General features: G+C 34.4%; 1 protein-coding gene across 19 annotated transcripts in view; it reads right to left on the bottom strand.

Annotated features, from left to right (window-relative positions):
- CELF2 (CUGBP Elav-like family member 2) overlaps positions 1–20661 on the bottom strand; it is a 382596-nt gene that overhangs the window by 59161 nt on the left and 302774 nt on the right. For 10 of the 19 annotated variants that reach the window (XM_075208611.1, XM_075208613.1, XM_075208616.1 and 7 more), the window contains exons 6-9: positions 15445–15474; positions 9554–9565; positions 9304–9383; positions 198–356 (exon numbers count right to left, since the gene is read on the bottom strand). In XM_075208611.1, the coding sequence (XP_075064712.1) occupies positions 198–356; positions 9304–9383; positions 9554–9565; positions 15445–15474 (281 nt within the window). The remainder of the gene's footprint in view (positions 1–197; positions 357–9303; positions 9384–9553; positions 9566–15444; positions 15475–20661) is intronic. The other 9 variants (XM_075208621.1, XM_075208624.1, XM_075208623.1 and 6 more) reach the window with 3 other exon arrangements.

The raw sequence follows: 20661 nt of genomic DNA, 5'->3' as shown, positions 1-20661 counted from the left end.
ATTGGGTTTTCAAGATTGTACACCTGTTAAATTCAGAGAAATATAGGCTCGTTATGCTTTCAATATCCACAATAAACTGTATTTACAATATTCTTGGAATTAGCAAGGTTTATACAGCACACGCATAATATAACTTGTGTTTCATCTTTTCACAATGACATGTTATCTTATTTTACAGCCTAAAAACATCTACTCACTGCTAAATATTGTGGTGTAAGTCCTCCAAGTCCAGTGAGGTTCCCCCATGTGGCAGTATTAAGCTGTTGCATTTGTTGTGCTAACTGCTGCTGTAGACGCCTCTGTTCCTTGTCCTTCTGTGTGTCAGCAAACTTCACCACTATTGGTGAAGAACACCCCTAGAATGGGACAGACCATAACAAAAAGTATATAACAACAGATACAATAGCTCATGAATGCCACTTTTTGCATATTGTTCAGGTTTACTTACTGTATTCCATTTGACTACATCTAACCAATCACTTCTCAGTAGCATTGCGGGTTATCTTGTAGAAATAGTATGGATGCTAAACAATATACACATAACTATGCATTTATTCTTATTGAATCGAAAAATTTGTTTTCCTCGAAGTGTGCAATTTGAAACTACCGATATACGTAATGTAGGTGGCAAGATGAATGATCTATTAACTTTGACACAGAAAATCGAGGCACCCCTATAACATGATGTTTTTTCATGCCATAAAAGTATGCCTGCGTTTCTTTTTATGTCAAATACGTTACATTTATAGAAAATAGAACCTAATATTACTTACTCTTCCAGCTCAGGTCTGAACAAATGTGGAAAAGTCAGAAGATGACTGGAACTAATTGGAACCCAAGCATGGAACACACCAGTAAAGTAATTTATGACATGTAAACTTAACCCTTGCAAAAAAAATCCTCTTCTTATTAAAGATCTTTATTTTAAAAGTGTAAGAATAAGTGTCCAGAAACGTTCATTCAACCCAATGGTGTTATTTAGAAACTGCCTTTACTTTCTTGCTCCACTGACTAGCTCAGCTAATTAATACGGTAAATTAGGTTAATACCAGTTGCTGAATTAGCAAATATACTTTAAGTAAATATTTCTGATTGGCCACACAACAATTGCAACATAATTGGAGCTAAATAATAAATCCAATTGTACAAGTAAATGATCTTTTGTGTATTTTCTATTCTCCCGTGAAGCTGCTTGATATCAAATTCAGCAATTATGTAGCACAATCGGTTATAAAAGAGGTTTATCGTATGGCCTGATAACAGGCAGATGGGGCTTTACTGGCAAGAAGCAAAAGAAATAATCGTAAATATATGAAATTGAAATACAATGCAGTTTGCCTTGATATCTTGACTGCAACCTGACATTTCATTTCTGGAAGCTCCCTCTCAATGCAATGCATAAAAACAATTTCTTCATTGTATGCCCGTCTTATTCATCCTTCTGTGCCTACTCCGTATTTCACAAGTTTGTGAATTTGAAAAGCAGGAGCCATTATCGAAATTGTAATGATATGAGAAAGTGTTTTTTGTTGTTGAATGAAATATGTTTAGCAGAAATGAAAAATAGAAGAACCATACCTAGCAGATGCTTTATATCTTACAAAGTGTGTTATGAGACTGTATTGAGTATTTTGCATGTGGCTGTTCGGAACATACTTTGGACGCTAAAATGATTTCAAATGAACATAGTGCATAGTGGGGTTAGACAAAAATTGAAATGTATGTTTACTGGGCCTGACTTGGGTGGAGAGTCATAATGAGATAATATAGTGATCTGAATGACCATTAAACGTCACTTTCTAGCCAAATTGAATGTAGCTTTGTAATGCAACTTTAAAAAAAGGCAACAAATGAATGAAATAGGTGTATTCCAGTTAAAGTTCATTGAAGATGTACTATTAAAATACAGTCTACTTGTACTAGCATACACAACTGTCTGACATGTAGATTGCATATCTTTTTGTCTCACAAAATAACATTCTCATAGTAAATATTTCAAAGAATAATTCCATAGTTGACAAGGGTATACAGCCTTTCTGCACTCAACATTAATATATATTATAATGCAGTATGTATAACAGCACAAACTGCAGAGACCATGGTGATATAAAATATATGAAAGAAATATAGACTCTTTAATTCTGCAATCACGGCAACGCACACCCAGAGGCCACTGAGTTTCTATGGTTTAAGATACAAATGGATGATTAAGCAACTTGCATCTTTAGTCGCATCACATGCTTTGTGTCTCACTAACAGACCTGTTAGTATGATTAAAGTGGAGACAGTATTAATTTAATGTTTGGTGTGAAAGAATTATGCTTTCAACTACAGTGTAAATGGGTGTTGCAATGTTTTTTTTGGTATTTGTGTTCAACGCTGTAGCTGTTCAAAAGACATTTTTGTATTAACATTCCAACAGCTTATTTCTGCTATGTTGTATTACTATTATTATTTTTTGGGTAAAAAAACAACTAATTCTTCTTCCATTAAAAGTAAGCAGAAGTCCCTTGAAATTCTAGTCTTTCTAAAGCAGTTAATATCAAGTTATCAGCAAGCATTGGGCAGAATAATAAAGGTGCAATGTGAATATACAAATTTCAAATCTGAACTTTCTATTTACATGTTCTGAGCCATGTTTTAGAATGTCACCTTTGTAGGTACAGAATTTTACAAATGTCAGTAATTTTAATGACTTTATATATGATATATTATTTAATAAAGTATTGTATTCCTGACCTTTTGCATATACAGTAAATATTCAAATTTTTCAGTGAATCTAGTTCAGACCCTAACATACCATAATATATAAATGTAAAATTGGTACAGTACAGACGGATCACATTTATTTTATATGAACAAAACAGTCAAACGCCTTTCAATCGCACCAATCTCATCTAACCACTCTGCATGTCATAATGGAATTATGTAGTGGGCAAAGCTTTTCTGGTGCCGGTCTGTGCTACTTTGGCAGTTTGAGAGGTGTTGAATTGTGCCATTTTTTCAAGACGATGTGATCCATCTGTGCATTGATATGATATACGGCGGATTGATTACTAATTGAAACAAATGTCAGACTTTGCTGAATGGGATCATCTTCACTTGCAACAATTTACACTATTGTGTATGTTTTGCATTAGTTCAAAATGAAATTTAGTATTAAAAGAAACAAAAATCAGAACTAATGGCCTCACTGTAGGTATTAGTTATTCAGCTGTGGCAGAGATGCTATAATGTATGCCCTATCATTTATGTAGAAAGGAATAGTTGACCAATGTCAAGGAGGAGAGGCTACTTGGAAAACTATATTATTCCCGCAAGTGTTTTGTACAGTAAGTACCAGCAGGGTTAAAATCACAGAGTTAAATGCACATCATTATCTGAAGAAGCAGACCTGCCACCGAGATAAATGACAGGCTAAGTACTTTTCAGGCATGCTTTGGACACAAAGCACTTTTAATGGGAAATGGCTGGACTCCAAGGGGTTACAAGTTCTGTATTAGTCACAGCAATTATCAATACTAATTAGTGCCTCACATTACAAAAATGCCACAAGTAAACACATTTAATTAATTCCCTGTTAGCCAGTCTGTGTATTTCCTGATCTCCAATGGATACCAGGCAGAAGTTTCTGGAGAAACTAAAACATCATTCTGCATTTCTACATAGCCTAATAACTTGTTCTTGAAAATAAGGAGGAAGTATTATTTACACAACACAAATTTGTGTTACCGTAATCCTACAATATTTTTATTTAGTGCAAAATAGAAAGTATATATTTTAATAGGGTCATTATGCCTTTATAGATCTCTGATTTGATTTGAGTTCCCTACTACGTGCCTGATGGAATGACTGGTTTTAAAGCAGATTCCTTAGTCAACAAAGGCACTTTAATAGGCAAATACAAACGATATTTTAACTGGAACTCAAATGTCAGCATGGCCAACAGAATCATTAAATAAATACTAAAATAAATCAGTAGACATACTAGTGGACCTAAGGGTCTGCTAAGGAAAACTGAAGCAGGTGTTTCAGGCAACTAGTTGGTGTAGGGGGCACCTAAATGTAAGGAATGACTTATGAAAATACTGCAAAAGTCTAACTTTGTGGTATCTAGCTTCTAGGTAGAACTAATAATCAATAAATTGAGAGTGGATCATTTACTAATAATTACAAGGCCTGTGAGTGTCATTGTGATGTCATGAATAGGCTGTTGTGGGCCTTGCACTAGTTTTTATCTAGCTGTACTTTTGGGCAAGATGGTGTCTTTTTGCCAATGCAGACATAATAGGGAGGATTGGTGAATTAATTATGGAATTCAGTATATTGGCAAAACTTGTGCTATTTGTCAAATAAGGACATTGTTCCGTGGCCTCGAATAATTAAATAAATTGTGGAGATTATGAATATATGATGGTGTTCCTGATGTTAAAGGGACTCTAAAGAGATTTCTATGCATATAAATATATTAGAAATGTACATGGGCACAAGGGTATTGTAAATAACTTAGCCAATCCAATACCAGCAACGGGACGCCAACTGCTCAGTTTAGGTGCATTACATAAAGCATGCACATTAGTATGTACAAGTAAATCAATGTATCTTAAATATAAAATGAAAAAATTATGACATTGTTATGAGTGATATATTAGCAAAAAGAAGGTCTAATGTACAGTGTTTTCATATAAATAAAGAGTTTATGTAAAAAACGGGAGTTTGTAGTTTGGCTACAAAGGAATTTGTAATTGTAGTGATTTATTGAGTACTTAATACATTTTGCCTGATATGTAACTTCCTGAGACTATGTTGAGTATTATTTACCTTTGCCTTAATACAGATGCCTGCAATGCATTGTTTGTGAAACATGTATCTGTTAAATCTGTAAAAATATAGTTATTCATTGTTGGTTTTATTACCATTACATTGTTTAATAATCTGTTTTCTTGCTTAATAAAAGCTTTCTACACGTTAACGTAATTCTTCTTGTTAAACTCCTCTGTGACATGGGAAATAGAGTTTCTGAACTTGGATTTGACATTTATCCACTTCTAATCTTGGCTTGGATAGTACAGTCCAAGCCAAGTTCAGAAAGGGAAGGATGTCAAATGCAAGTTGAAACAGAGCAGAAAGCCAGCTTAGCCATGGCAGCCCTGCACTATTATACAGCCACCGGGAGTGTGAAAAGTCACCAGCTATTTACTAGACTGCAGATGGGTAGCTGGTGTTAGTACTACTAATTCACTATGTATTCCCTGGAGGAAGTACATAGTTATTTTTCCCTTTATTTTACCCTATTTAATTAACCCTATCCTTCTTTTCCTGTCTTAAACTGCACAAACACACTAAGATCCAAATATTCAGCCATTGAATGATGATCTGTGTCCAATTGGGAGTGGGCACATTGGAAAGGTAACATAAGAGCCCTATTAGTGCAGTAGAAGACCTTACACATACATAGCACTGCTAGACTGTAATATTAGGAATTATTCACATCTAAAGTTAATAATTTCTATCATTGCTGATCAGTGATGCCATAGGCTCATGGCAACGTCTGGTCAAACTGATAGATTTAGTATAATTCTAGTTGTTTAAAAGGAAAAAATGGACACAGTGACTATGCTAACATATATCTAGATATACTCTAATTTGAAGTTTTAAAAGTCATAGGGGTATATTTTGTAAAGGGCGGGTTTGAAAAAGTGGAGATGTTGCCTATAGCAACCAATCATATTCTAGCTATCATTTATTTAGTGCATTCTACAAAATGAAAGCTAGAATCTGATTGGTTGCTATAGGCAACATCTCCACTTCTTCAAACCCGCAGTTTAGTAAATCTAGCCCACAATGTAGTTTCATGTGAAAATGATTGTCATATGTTAATACGTACTTGGAATACATTTTTTGAAGATGTTAATCTGTTGCACCCACCCTGAGCATCAATAGCCATACTAATGGTAGTTAATGCAGCCATGGTTCTTATTTAAATATAAAAATGTGGCCCATTTTTTATGCTAAAATCTGAATGCATTTTAATGGCAACATGGCACTGTCCTGGAAGAAAAACATTTTGATTACAAGTTGAAGATTTTCAACCAAAGTTCAAATGTGCTGCTCACAAAAAAAAGAAGATAAATTTATGATGCCAATCTCATTACATCTGGAAAACGGAAAACAATTAAATTATGACATTTTTCATGCACTGTGCTTTTCACCTCTCATTTAACAAAGCCATAGATTAATGGGTCACAACATGATGCCATAATGATGATTTAGTACCCAACATGCTCTGGGAGAGACTAGCATTGCAAACAAACAAACATACAAAAGAAAGAAGAAGCAAGACAAAAAAAATGCAAGTATATTGACAGGTTTTGATTTGAAAACACTGCACATAACATCACAAGTTCATAACCAAGAAAAGTATTATACACAGAATTACAATATACAAAACACAGTATACAGTACATGCATGCTGAAATCAACCAGTAACAAAAGCTTCATTATTACTGTTTTTTGTGCAAAATTCTGAAAGTCCATGACAGAATAACAGACTAAATAATTTGTTCATAATTTATATTTTGCTATTTTTGAAAATAGGTATATATGCTATGTGAGAGTTTTTAGTGTTGGGGCCTGGTTCAATAACTAGAAAACGTGTCAGCATTTGGGGTATTTTGGTTTATGTCCACTAGAGGGTGCTATATGTTAGTGCATTATAATCGGGGTTCAATAAAGGTTTTGGGACAGCGACTACAGTGCATATTGATTTGGAGTAATCCACTATGGTAGTTAACCTAATGTTTAAAGAGAACTTTGATAGGTAGTAGTGACATTATTCCATTTGCATGGTTTCCCTTTAAAAGAGATTTGGGGCTATTACTTATTTAACGTGGTTGTTACCTATTTTGATTGGAACTGTTTGTCAGGTATTTGAATATTCAGTTTAGCATTTTTAGGATTTAAAGAACCAATTTTAAAAAAATGAGTAATAATAATGATAATATATTGTAATGCAATTTATAAATTTTCTAAGGCTACTCTATCTGTATTGTTGAACTACAATCTCCAGCATGCTTTGCCAGACAGTCCTGGACTATCATACTGCAATTATAGTTTAAAATCAGTTGAAAATCTACAGATTACCTTTCCCTACACTAAGATTAATTCAAGCAATGGACTAGCCAAGCATGTATCAATCTAAACTAGTCCAAATGATGCAATGTTACATATGAGTGATATGAAATGATGTATATTTAATGTGTAGGTTTTAAAAGCGCCATTATTTTGTAATACTAATATTTTATATTATACATTTATGCGAGCTGCTTGTTAATAATACGCATGATGAATATATTGTACATACACAATATTCACCTCAGTAGAGTAGCATGTTGCACTAAAATTGTACATAAATATTAGTAGAGTACACACAAGTGCTTTGGGATTTATATATTAAGTTTCTGTATTGCTTTCCTCTTAAGTCTATTTTTGCCAGTTCTTTCTCAGTTGCAGCAGTTAAAAACAAGATGTCTTCACTTAGACAGGTTAAATATCACTTTGATAAAGTGGGAACCAATTTTCTATGTAGGATTTCAAAGATATAATTGCACGACCGCAGCGGGCCAAGCTGTAATTTTAGAAGTCAGTGCTCTGTATCAAAACGAACCTTTCTTTTAATGTTTGGGATAATTGTGCAACAAACACAGGTGGTATTGTAGCAATGCGGCATTTCATTTGTAGAGATTTTTTTTTCATCGTGTTTTAAATAAACACCGTATTTCAAATTCCTCTAAGCCTATGTGCCATGCTACAGAAACAGAGAACATTTAGATAACTGACAAACAATGAATGGGATTTGTCCTAGAGCCTTCCATTATTATTTTACATTTTCAGGTATCAAAATTCCCTGAAGAGTTATATTTCATGTTTATTTTTTTATTGCATTTTGCTTTCTATATCTTGTTTTAGTTTTATTTTGGAGGATCAATGATTTTATTGCTACACACACTGGGTCCTTTTGATTCAGATGAGAATGTCGGATTATAAGACGACATTCAAATATATTTGGAATGATAGTGTTAAAACAACAGCAATTCAGGCTGTGGAGATAAAATTTTGCATCCAAGGATATAAAGGCTGGCCTGCTGTGTGACTACAAGTCAAAGACTAGGTGTCACTGGTGATTTAAAATAGGAAACTCTCTTGAGAAACTGCCTGCTGGTTGTTGATTTAGATCTGTTGAACCATGGTGACCTAAAGTCTGGTAATTGCAAGGTTATTTGACAGAGAGTGGTGATATTAATCAGCCATATTGTCTTTTGAAGGCTCATTTATGAGAAAGAAAAGAGCTCACCCCGCTGTCGCGGCTATGGAGATTAAAGGTAATATATAGCCAGTGATCAGTATGTCACACATTAGGTGGACTGCAGATAGAATTAAGTCAGCTGGCGCACTTTCAGTGGTGCAGAGAATTGTGCTCCTTTCTAGAAATGGCAAGACTGGTGTCACTGCTATTGACAAACTCTATATACTATTAGGGTAAAATGTTGTATATACTGGTCTGTGAACCATACAGCAGTCCTTCTCCAGGTGCAGAAGGGAGAAATAGTTGCTCTCCCACCTGAGGAAAACTATTTTTTCCTGTATAATGACAGTTCTTGGGTAATAAATGGATAGTTCAGATCATAGTAGTTAAACCAATGATGGCAGAATCTGTACATCAAGGATCAGCATAGAAGACTCATATATAAGTAAGAGCGAGTCAAGCTTCAAACACATCAAATATTTTCAGCCTGTCGCCATGCTTATGGTTCTAAAGAATATTCAATAACTGCTGCTTTTATGACTACACTTATCTTCTGAACCAATCCTGAATGTGCAGGTTCACCTCCACTGGTCAATGCACTGGAACCCTTAGCTCTCTAGATGAACCTTTTCCACTAAATTACATAATAACTGCCTTGTGGAACTTTCTAAATCACTGTAGAAAGCTATCATAATTCAGTTTCATGAGACATTAGCAAATCTTTTATACCTAGCTGCTTTCTATTTGAAATGAATGTGCATATGCTGTCAGGATGCATTGTACCTGAATTAATCTACAACATGCAGTGCTGTGAGACCTGGCAACCCTATCACTTGCAATGGAACAGCAACAATGAATGGTGTAATGAGTGTCAGAGAGAAGTCTGGGGTCTTTGCATCTGTGATTGTCATGTTAACAGTCTGTACAGAAGAGAATGACTTTCTTTTTACCCAATCATTTGCACAAAGAAAACAAAGAAAGGGCAGATGATACAGTACCTCCATGGTCTGAGACTGGTGCATGGCTTTGATTGCATTCTGTGCCATTGCCCTTGTAGAAAATGTAACAAACGCACAGCCTGTGGGGACAAGGGGACAGGGAGCAGGAAAGACAAAAAAAACAACAAGACAAAAGGGTTGGACGCTTGTTAAACCAACACAATCTACGAGAACGGCCACAAGACGACACTGTTCTCAGTAGTACATAAAAGTAACAACTCCTGAAATTTTTTAGTGGTTTGGTACTTACAGTGTTGACTTGCTAATCCGACCATAGAAGAAAGGAAAAAAAAAACAAAAAAACAAAATGGGGAAGTGTTCTTTTCAGCCACAGGTGGTTACAAATAATTAGAGAGAGATAGGTCTACAAATATTCAGTTACAGGTACGGTTTATTTCATTTTCACATGACTGTTATAGGGTAACATAAGACCATTTATAAAGGGACCATTTTGACGCTAGCAGCTAAATAATAAATGTATAATACAAATGATAATAACAATAATAGCTGTATTAATCATGTACATCACTAGGTTTACATTACTGTGTTACAACAGTTAACGTTACAAACTTATTTTAGATTCAGAGAATACCTAATCTTTCATAGTAAAGATTACATTTATGTTAATATACTACACATATAATGCATATGAATGACATTAAACATTGAACAGACACCAGTTTTTGGAAAGAGTTTCAAAGTACAGTAGGGTCTATTTACAGTACTTTGTCATTTTGATTGGCATCCCCTTTTGCACCATAGTTTGCATTAAAGGGGAAATCCAGAGAACATGAAACTATGTTAAATGTAGCTTAGTATGTTAAGTGTACCACTAATGTGTTTTATTTTTCTTTTGTGCTGCTGTTTTCCTGATATCTGCAATATCTCATTCTCTAACCGTCTGTAGAGAAGCACTCCTCTGATTTCAGTAGGTTGTCAAAGTGAATGCGTTACAGGTGAGTGACATTCTCATGCACTGAGCTTCTGATTCCTCCCTTCTCTCTTGGCACAATCAGAGGTCCAGCGCATGAGTGACACATTCGTTATATAAGCACTAGGAAGCAGGTCATCAACTGTTCCCATTTCAGAATGGTAGTCTACATATTACGCAACATAGGGACTGTTAGGAGCTGAAACCTAATGGATACCGGACAACAAGAGACACTAAAACAAAACAAACATCAGAAGTAAAGTTATCATAATAAACTACAGTCCATTTAACAGTCCATGTTCAGTGTTTACTGTCATTTTCATTTAACCTGCTATGCTGTTAATTTAAAAAACAAGGTTCTATTGTACAAAATATTGCTCCAGACAGTAGATCAAGATTCTAGTTTAAGATACATTTATGTATAATACATATTGTCAGTGAATGTAGAATTAAATTGTCTGACAAAACATATTTTTTATGCAATGGTTCACCAGACTGTCCATATATAATATACCAAACTTGACATGTGTCCATTGTTATCTTTTGTAAAGCAACTTGATACAGTACATACAGCATGATAAAAATAATATTTTAAAGGAACACCAAGGTGTAAGCAAGTTGTTTTAATTGTTTGGTTGGTTCCCTTCATATATGACCTCTAGGATATTTAATAAACAGCATTTTGTAAGACATTGATGTTTAGTGGAACAACTGTATTATAACATTCTGATTTGGCAAAACCTGACAAATATTTTACATATTACAGATACACAAGATAAACCTAATTGAATTTCTTAGGAAGTTCACTTAAAAGGACACTTGCAGTTTAAAAACTATATCCTTAATAAGTAGCATTTATAAATATTACTCATTTGTTGCATGAAGAGATTTAAATTGCTTATCACAATGGTAAACAACACTGTATTATGACTTTGATCCTTTATGCGCACATGCACAGGAAGAACACATTTCAAATAAAATTTGTATTTCACAAAGGTTTTTGTGAAGCACTGACTGGTTATATATATTAGCAGATATATATTACTCGATGTTAGTGTCCTTTTAAGATTATGTGCTACTTCCCATAACTCATTATAGACATGCTTTTCTTATTATATATTTTTAATATACATTTATGCCAACTGAACAATTGTAGTTGCATTTATATAGTCAACTATCTAAACAAGATACATATTAGAGAAGCTTACAAACAATGTTAAGTTAGAAAATGCCAGTTATGGGACAACCTTAAGAACTTTGGTCAGTTGCTGTGTTTCACGGGAGCTGTAAAACTCAGCAGCACCTGGAGTATCAGAGGTTGCCCATCCCTAACATAGACCTTTTTATTACATGCTTTCAGTAAACATTTGCAGCGTATAATATTAGTGCTCAGACATAGCAATATAGACTCTTGTTAGTATTTAAGAAGAAAAAAAGAAAATCATTCAGTTGCTGGAATGTGTAACATTTAGTCCAGGCCTGGTCAACTTGTGGCTCTCCAGGTGTTGTGAAACTACAAGTCCCAGCAACTATCAGCTGGCTATCTGCTGTCTGAGCATGCTGGGGCTTGTAGTTTCACACCTGGAGGGCCACAGGTTTTCCAGGCCTGAATTAGTCTATTACTATTCTTGCAGTAAATATTTAAACAGTGCAGTAGGAATAGGAAACTTATGATTTTATAAAATCAAATATTTGAATTGAAAAAACTAAGTAATCCCAAGAACAAAAACTGCAAGTTCATCAATGCCAAAGGAAGTCGTTTTACTTAGTTTAGTGCAATATTTAAAAAAGTTCAATATTCAAAATGTGAAGCAAAGACAGATACCCAGCATCACTGCTTTATGGTGCTGTTATATGTTATACAGTAACTGAGCGCTTATCTTACATAAGAGAAATCTCTTGTGCTTTCCAGCAAGCTATAAAATAGACACATACATTAAGATTTACAGATAATGAAAGATGAAAAACAAGTAATACAGTTAATGTATTCACTTGTCTAAATATTTGTTTCTACGGTTTAAATTAGCCTTTATTGACTTCAGTTCTTATTTGTATGTACACCTTCAAATAAAGTGTTTCTGCGCCTAGAATACATAATCCCTTAATACTACCCATGTCAGTGCCGGCTACTGTGTGGGTCAAATGCAGCACTTTCAAGGCTCATTGCCCTCTTAACTAATAAAAACACTGCTTTTTCCCATTTTATTCATCAAGCACCCTTGGGTATCTCGAAGAAAAAGACTGTGAAATTAATGCAGATTCTGGCTGATTTTGTAATAATACTATGGCTCACTAAAAGCCTCGTCAGAGCCACACAAGACATGTTTGACTCTTGCTCTCTAATGACTTTAAAAGTGCATTGATTTTCAGCTTCTTTAGCCTTGCACAGTTTGAACTTGGGTTTCAGAGAATAATTTAGTGTTCCACTCAATTTCCTCAAAACATTATTATTACTACTTAAAAGATTTCTAAATGAAGCAAATCTAAACACTGAGTGCTCCAGCATATTGTCATTTCAGAGCTAATGCACAAAATCCTGTTCTTGGCATTACACGTTTATCAGCTGCCCCAGTGGTCAGTAAAGACAACATAACTATTATTCTTTTTATTTCTTTTCTAGAGGTTCCAGCAACTAAAGGATTTGTAGGAATGGCCAAATCAATCAAATGGCTAAAAATAAAACATAAAATACATGGCTTATTTTGCTACTTTACTTCCCCTGTGCACAGCTGATGAGATTATAAGTAAATCATAACTGTAGTCAAAATAGAAAAGAAAAATTGCAATAGAAAGAAGAGCTCACACTGCACCAACAATACCATGACTATAAAAGAGTCCATGCAGATCATTAGACATCTTAAAGTAGAACTTCCACTGTTGGGCTCATAAAGCCGATAGTCCTAACTGAAGTGTTAGGGAAAGACTATGTAACAAGTGCACACACCGCATTAATCCAATCACATATTTAGATTAGTTTTATTACCTTTCAGGACCAAGCTGTAGCATTATCATGCATAAAAGAATGTCCCATGCAACACATGATCAGAGACACTGAAAGGTCCAGCTATATTTCATATACAAAATATTTTCTTCACACAGAATAATTGTAGAATAGTTTATATCCATAATTAGTAGAGACATAGATTGCAACCGTAATTACAGAAGCACCTACCGTTGGATGATCAATTCACATAAATACCCACTTGTAAGATATCAGATAACTTTTGATTGTCTGACCTGTGCATTGACATGTGAATAAATCATCCGGTGGTATGCACTTTTGTGTACATTAGATTAGAGGTACAATACAGTCTACTTGATTTAGATATGAACTATCTCAGGCATGGCCACCTCCAGGTGTTGTGAAACTACAAGTCCCAGCATTGCCTGCCAGCTATCAGCTTGTTATCTATTGGCAAAGCATGCTGGAGCTTGTAGTTTCACAACACCTGGAGAGCCACAATTTGGCCAGGCGTGAACCATCTTATAAATTATTATTCTCTATGAAAATAATTTTGAATGTACTGAAAAGGAGCTGCGTCATCTGATTATCTTGTGTATGGGACATTTCTTTCTGCATGCTGTTGCTTACAATTATGTATTTTCCCAGGACAGTGTTGTTTTTTGCCTGTAAAAACTTGTTTGTATTAGATTTCTGCAATTATTTCTTACTCCTTATGGTTTAACAAAATTAGAAGTGGTATATTTTTAAACCTGTTTTGTAGTATATGTCACTCAATCTCAAACTCAAACTTAAGATCATGTTTATAAACTAAGTTTAATAGATGGAAATCCTATCCTTAATACAATTTTATTATTGGCATCTACTGCATAATGCATAATGGTATTTGCATGTATTATTTAAACTTGCTCATCACAAATGAAGAACTGTACCATTTATTAAAAAATATATATGGGGTTACACCTTTATTTGAGGACTACTAATCTTTATTAAGGAAAAAAAGTAAAGTTATCTGGTTGTGTAAAATTAGATATAATTGAAACATTTTATAGTACTTTTTATGACCTGCAAATAACTTGATTTTAGCATATGAGGACGGGTATGTACTAATGGGCATACATCCGTGGTGCATTACCCTGAGCTGTGTTCATAGAGCGCTGACTGCAGTATGAGCAGACCTCTTTTGATCACCATCAGGAATATGTTGTCTGCACTTTTCAAATGTGGATAGACTAAACATAGAACTACATTCAGCGTTTACCTCATGTTTAGAAAAAAGGAGTTCTTCATTGTGATCAATAGATTACTGTTATAAAGCTCACTGGATGTGGATTTTCTGTCGGGATTCATAAACTCCCCATGGCCACAACATGTGTAAATGTTGGCCATTACCATTCATAATGATGATGAACACCTTAATTATATTGACCTCCTGAACTGTAGCATGAACCTCTCTGTACATCTAACCAACACAATCAATATAGACTAATTAAATATTGAACTTGTGATTTTGCAGAAGTGTAGTGCCCTTTCTTATATAAGAAGTTATTTTTAGTAAAAAAAAATCATTAAACTTTGGGGACATTTGAAAATAGCAAAGTAGAACTGAAGAGTAAAGAGGAGTTACATGAACAGTCATCAATCATGACTATGGATTTCTCTGATAACTGTCCTTTCTCATCAAGCTTCCCTTACTCTTCCAATGAGTTCACCAATATGCTTAACTAATATGTGGGTAAGATAAAGCAGATGTGTGCACCCTGTGGGTTGGGACCTCGATCCTTTTTTGGAATCCCTTGATTTTCAGATATGCGATAGACCCTATTGGTAACTGCCTTTTTAGGGGACACAAAACAATGACACTCCAACACTTGGGGTCCTAGCAGATGACACACAGTTTGATATCCCAGCTAAAAGAATGTTGAGCCCTATTGAGTATCTACTGCTTATGCTGTAGGTCCTAGATGGGAAGTTCTACTTCAACATGTTCTTACTGCAATTTAGCACATTTATATTTTTCATCAAGTAATTCCAATGGAGTTCATGTGTAAAATGTTGTTGTTATATTGTTTGGTGGTGACTACATTATTATTGCACATTTAGCATTTGGTTTGCTATCTGCAAGATTGCACATGTTATTTAATTGGCTTTGGTGTGCAGAATTAAAGTGAGCAAGAAACGTGCATACAATCTAGTCTTCAGAAAAGAAATAAAAACATAGAAAATGGGAAATAAAGTTACACAGTACCTCTGCTAGATTCCATATTGCTGCTGGGCACTAAAATTAAAAAGGGCTCACATTTATGATCATACTCAAAAGGTAACATATTAATCTCACAGCACATGTGCCACCACAATGTGGTCATTTATAACAAACTGCCAATTATTTCAAGTATAGCCTTTTTTTTACATTTTGTATTATTCACTTCTCTGCTGACTGGCAGAGTGATGGGGCTCCACCATCGGGATTGGGAACATTATGACCCCAACATTCTGTTAAGTTTGGCTGGCAATGAAAGAAAAAAGCTTGAAAATACTGATAGTTCTTTTTAGGATGGAAGTCATACAAGTGACTTGTGACAATGATAAGAGGCTAAGGGCTAGATTTACTAAGCTGCGGGTTTGAAAAAGTAGGGATGTTGCCTATAGCAACCAATCAGATTCTAGCTTTCATTTATTTAGTACATTCTACAAAATGACAGCTAGAATCTGATTGGTTGCTATAGGCAACATCTCCACTTTTTCAAACCCGCAACTTAGTAAATCTAGCCCTAAATGTTTTTGATTTCTGCATGAATATGGTACAGTTATCTTAAGCACCAGTCCCTTCAGATACACATTAATGTTATTAACACACAGTCTTATCAATGTAAATATGTTTATTATTTATTATTTAAATATTTCATAGTCAGAGAATTTTTATATAAATGATGTTGACTGGCTCCTTTACATTGTCCTGTTATACACCACCACATTTGACTCTGGGTTTCTCCAATTACCGTGTCCGTTTGTCTAGCACAACTTCCCCTTACTTTCTCTGCATGAAATGTTTAGGAAGATTTATATATAGAATTTTACTGATCTATACTATATTTTCACTGCTTCCTGAATTTTACATTTAGGTGATACTTCTCCTTTAAATGATCAGTGAACCTAAAACACAAGTTACCTTAAAATAAAAGAGCTGCTAATAATATTCACAATCATCAAACATTGACAGAACATGATGTGGTGTTTCTTGTATTTACAGTACATTTACTATGCAAGTAGTGACATACATGCAGTGTTCTTCATAGTGATTACAGTCAGGGGACCTGAGTCATTAAGGAGAGCAAAGCTATAAAAAAGGAGCAACTTTGCACCTTGGCAAAACCATGTTGCATTGGAAGGGGAGGTAAATTTAAAATGTGGGGACAGATTTATAGTTGGGATAGGGCACATCCTAGATCAACTTTACATTTTGTTGTAAAAATAAAGCTATTGTGTATTTGTGGGCTACCTGAAAAAGCAGCCAGTATTTTTCTTATGTGCAAAATAATAAACTAATTTACACCCCTTGAATTGTAACATGGTTTGTCCAGGAGATAATTTACTCCTTTTTTTGCCTTGCTCTCCTTAATGACTCAGGCCCAGGAAGTCTGCTGTGCATAAGAAATATATGCCCTTATGACCATAACCTTACTACAAATACCTTCACCGCTGAGAATATTGTGAATATTCTGAAACTTTTCAATATGTTCTTGTGAATGTTATCAGTAGCTTTTCTATTAGCACCACTTGTCCTAGGTACCGTGCGACAGGGTCCCTGCCTTATTAGTCCACACAATTTGTTAACCAACTGGAATAAGATCTGTTAGCCACTCAAGGTTTTCAATTCAGGATCCCATAGAATTAGTGTGGTTGAATGATGAATACATTAAGGCAGATAACAGTCATCCTCTAATCAGATTTAAATGTGGATGGTAACAATCCAAACAATTATGTTCGGATCATTACTGGGGATCATGATCATTTTGGTACCATACAATGATAATGGGCCAACTGCCCAGCACTGCCACGGGGGCTGCAGCTTGTGTGATCAGCATAAGACAACTAGATGTTTAGTTTTCGGTTTAGAGGTTATTTCAATCAGAAGTAAACTGAAGCTAAGCAGGTCACTCCTGAAATGTGGAGGCACTCCTGTAAACATTCAGCACATATCAATATGGTATCAAAATATTGTGTAGATTAATGGAAATAGCTACAGTTTGATGTTGACTATAGATTGTAACAACAAGTGAACAAAGTCTGACATTTACAAAATACAAATTCCAACTCCATATAAAAGGTGTTATACTTTCCTTCATATCCTTTTCTAGATCATAAGTACACATGGATTTGCCCCACTAATCTAGTTTGACATACCACAAAGAATGGCAAGCATATTGTAGAAAATAGTACTAGTGCCAAACTGACATCTGTTATGTAACCTTTTTTTTTTTTTATATATAATAACTATGGCAACCATTGTTCTTTATTAAGTTATTATTATGCTGTTATTTCTTTCTTTGTAAAAAAAAAATGGATAAATCCTTACATGCAGTTTTTGAGAGCTGGAATTATCTGGAGATACTCAGCAATAACATATTAATTTTAAAAGTGCCAGAAGGCATAGTATATACATCGGTATTCACTTATGACAACACTTGCGATAAAGCTTCCCAGAGATGCTGTCCCATTTTTTATCACTGTATCTATTGACATCCTAGTTCTTAACGTGGTATCTCACAGATTCCATCTAGTACCCACAACTGTGCCAAGACTTTCTATTACCAGCTTTGACATGTTTATGATAACAGATTTAGAATTTAACCCCCAGATGGGAAGAAAAAAACATTAAAACTTTCTGTGGTTGAAACAACATTTCAGAGATTAACTAGATAAGTGTTATAAACTAAATAAAGTATGTATTTCTATCAGTTTAAAAGAAGAAGCAGGTGGTTTAATTGAACACACAATATGGCACTTAGAAATTCCATTTTCTATCTACTGATTTAAATGTGTAGATTATTATCTTATAGCGGTACATACACATACTGCATTCTTGAATAACATCCCACTTTGTTGCCAAGGAATCCTTTTAGTTACCTAATTTGATCTTATTATCCATGAGTATGTTCCGTACCGGCAATTACTAAACATAGGTTAAGAATACATAAGAGGCATGTAAAATGTCAACAAAAATCAATAAGGCACAGTTTATGCATTTACCACAATTTTCAACAGCAGTGTGCTGGATAGGAGTTACACGGAGATGTTGCAATTAGCTGTTCTTGAGAAAAGTCAAAGTGTTAGCAGAACAATAAAGATGCTTTTTATGCCAAAGAGAACAAGCAAGGCCTTTCAGAAGTGTATGTATTTTTAATTTGCAGATCAATCAGTATTCCTTTTAGTGTCAAATGAAATGCATAGCACCTCCCGAATTCTATTTGAAAATCTTGTAATAGCTTTTCAAGTAGCTCTGTTGTTGGACAGAAATGTGTTTTTTTTAAATTTTAAATAACCTGAAGGGTATTGCTTGTATTGTTTTAGTTAAAAAAAAATCAAAGTATTTTTTATATTAAATGGCCATTAGGTGACGGTACTATCAATATAATAAACATTAATTAAATAGAATACTATAAATATTATATTATATACAAGTCAAGTGAAAGGTTGTACTAGCTAATTGATCCAATTGTTTTGGAGATATCCACTTATTATTTGAAAAACATTCTAGGTGCTTGACTTTCCTACTCCAAAGAATATTGAAAATCATTGTTCTGAGGATAGCCTGCTACCATCACAAACTGGCATGCGTTTCAACAGATTGAGAAGCCATAAGTGTTAGTAAGAAGCTTGATGTATCCTAGGTAACAGGATCATGGCCGATAAAACTGCAGCTTCAATGTAAATGTCGAAAACCCCACTTGCCCTTGGACCTCCGTCATGGAATCGCTTGGAGGGGAGGTCTAAAAAGTAGGCAAGTATCTCTAGGTGAATGTATAAATGTGTTTCTAAAGGTATTTACTGTGTAGAAGCAGGAAATCTAGTCATAATACAGTTGGATTTGAATGCTACAGCTAACCCTTACCACTTTTGAGACATTACACTACGATTTGTCTTCAGAGCCCCCTGAAGAAAGCAATGCACAATGGGGAATATCGGGCCAAAAATGTAAGATGATAATTGCATTCATATTAATACCAAATATCATACATCGACATTAAAATGTCAGGTGCGTATAAACAAATTAAGGGATTATTTAATATTTACTTTACTATTTTACATTAGTGACAATGAAAATGTGGTTCTGGCAAAAAAAATATACAGCAAAATAGATCACAGTTCTCAATGGTTTTATGCTTTTCAAGCATTAATAAATGCTTATAAAATTATAGGACGTAGCCCGTCCTATTCCATATTGGTTAACGGGCACTTCCAGTAAAATATATTGTAGTGTCAAAAGTGTAATGCATGAAAAGTGCATGGAAAATGTGTTAAAAACATGAATTCATTTTCATGTGTTTTACCCATTTACCTAGCGTGTCTTTGTGAATGGGCCTTTGAAGAGCAAAAGTAGATTGTCAGTTAGAACAATATACATTTAATCCTTAATACCTCTGAAGCATTCAAATGTTTCATATTATTACAGTATATTTTTTTTATCTGTACACTGTAGTGTTTTGTGCTTTACTCTTTTGGAATAAATTATGCTATATTGTAACTTTATGGAACATACTGTATATGGAGAATTTTATAAAGAAAAGTTCTCCAATATAAAGGCATGTTGCATGTGGAAGTAAAAGGAAAACATAAATTGATAAACATGTGGTCCTATTTCACTCTCATGAGAAAGTGGAGGGCGATGGTATATGAAGGTATGATATGGCTCAGGTAACAATGATCACCAGTGATATCTATGTCTGTGTATATAAAATAGTATGTAAAATACTAGCAAACCTTTTAACACAAGTCTCTGGGTTTAAAACTGTATCATTTTATAATGCATATAGGCATTAACTCTTTAGTGAGTGCTGTCATGTTTCACTCCTGTGATAATCATTAAAAACTGTGGTGGCATGTACCCAAGTTACTGTGCGATAATCAATTTTAAATGTACTAAGTAATCATATAGCTTCAGAGAGATTTAATTAAATGTAAAAGGTCAGTATTGCATTTATAACTCCACATAATTGTCAAAATGTTTGCAATATATTTTGTTACTTGTTGATCAAAGTGTATCTAAATTGATACAGTCATTTTATTTTAAAGCAAAGTAGCTAATGTAATTGCCTTTAGTACATGTGCAATCTGTTGTGACACTTGTTGGTACCAAAAGTCATTTATTTGTTCAGCAGTAGGAACAGCTAGTTGGAAAAAAGTTACACGCACCTGCTCCAAAAGCCCAGAGGCTAAGGAGCAGCCACTGAAGCACATAGATCTT

Source organism: Mixophyes fleayi, chromosome 4 (assembly GCF_038048845.1).
Source record: "Mixophyes fleayi isolate aMixFle1 chromosome 4, aMixFle1.hap1, whole genome shotgun sequence".
NCBI lineage: Eukaryota > Metazoa > Chordata > Amphibia > Anura > Limnodynastidae > Mixophyes > Mixophyes fleayi.
The sequence above is the reverse complement of the archived record's forward strand: the minus strand, read 5'-3'. Positions and strand labels throughout refer to the sequence as shown.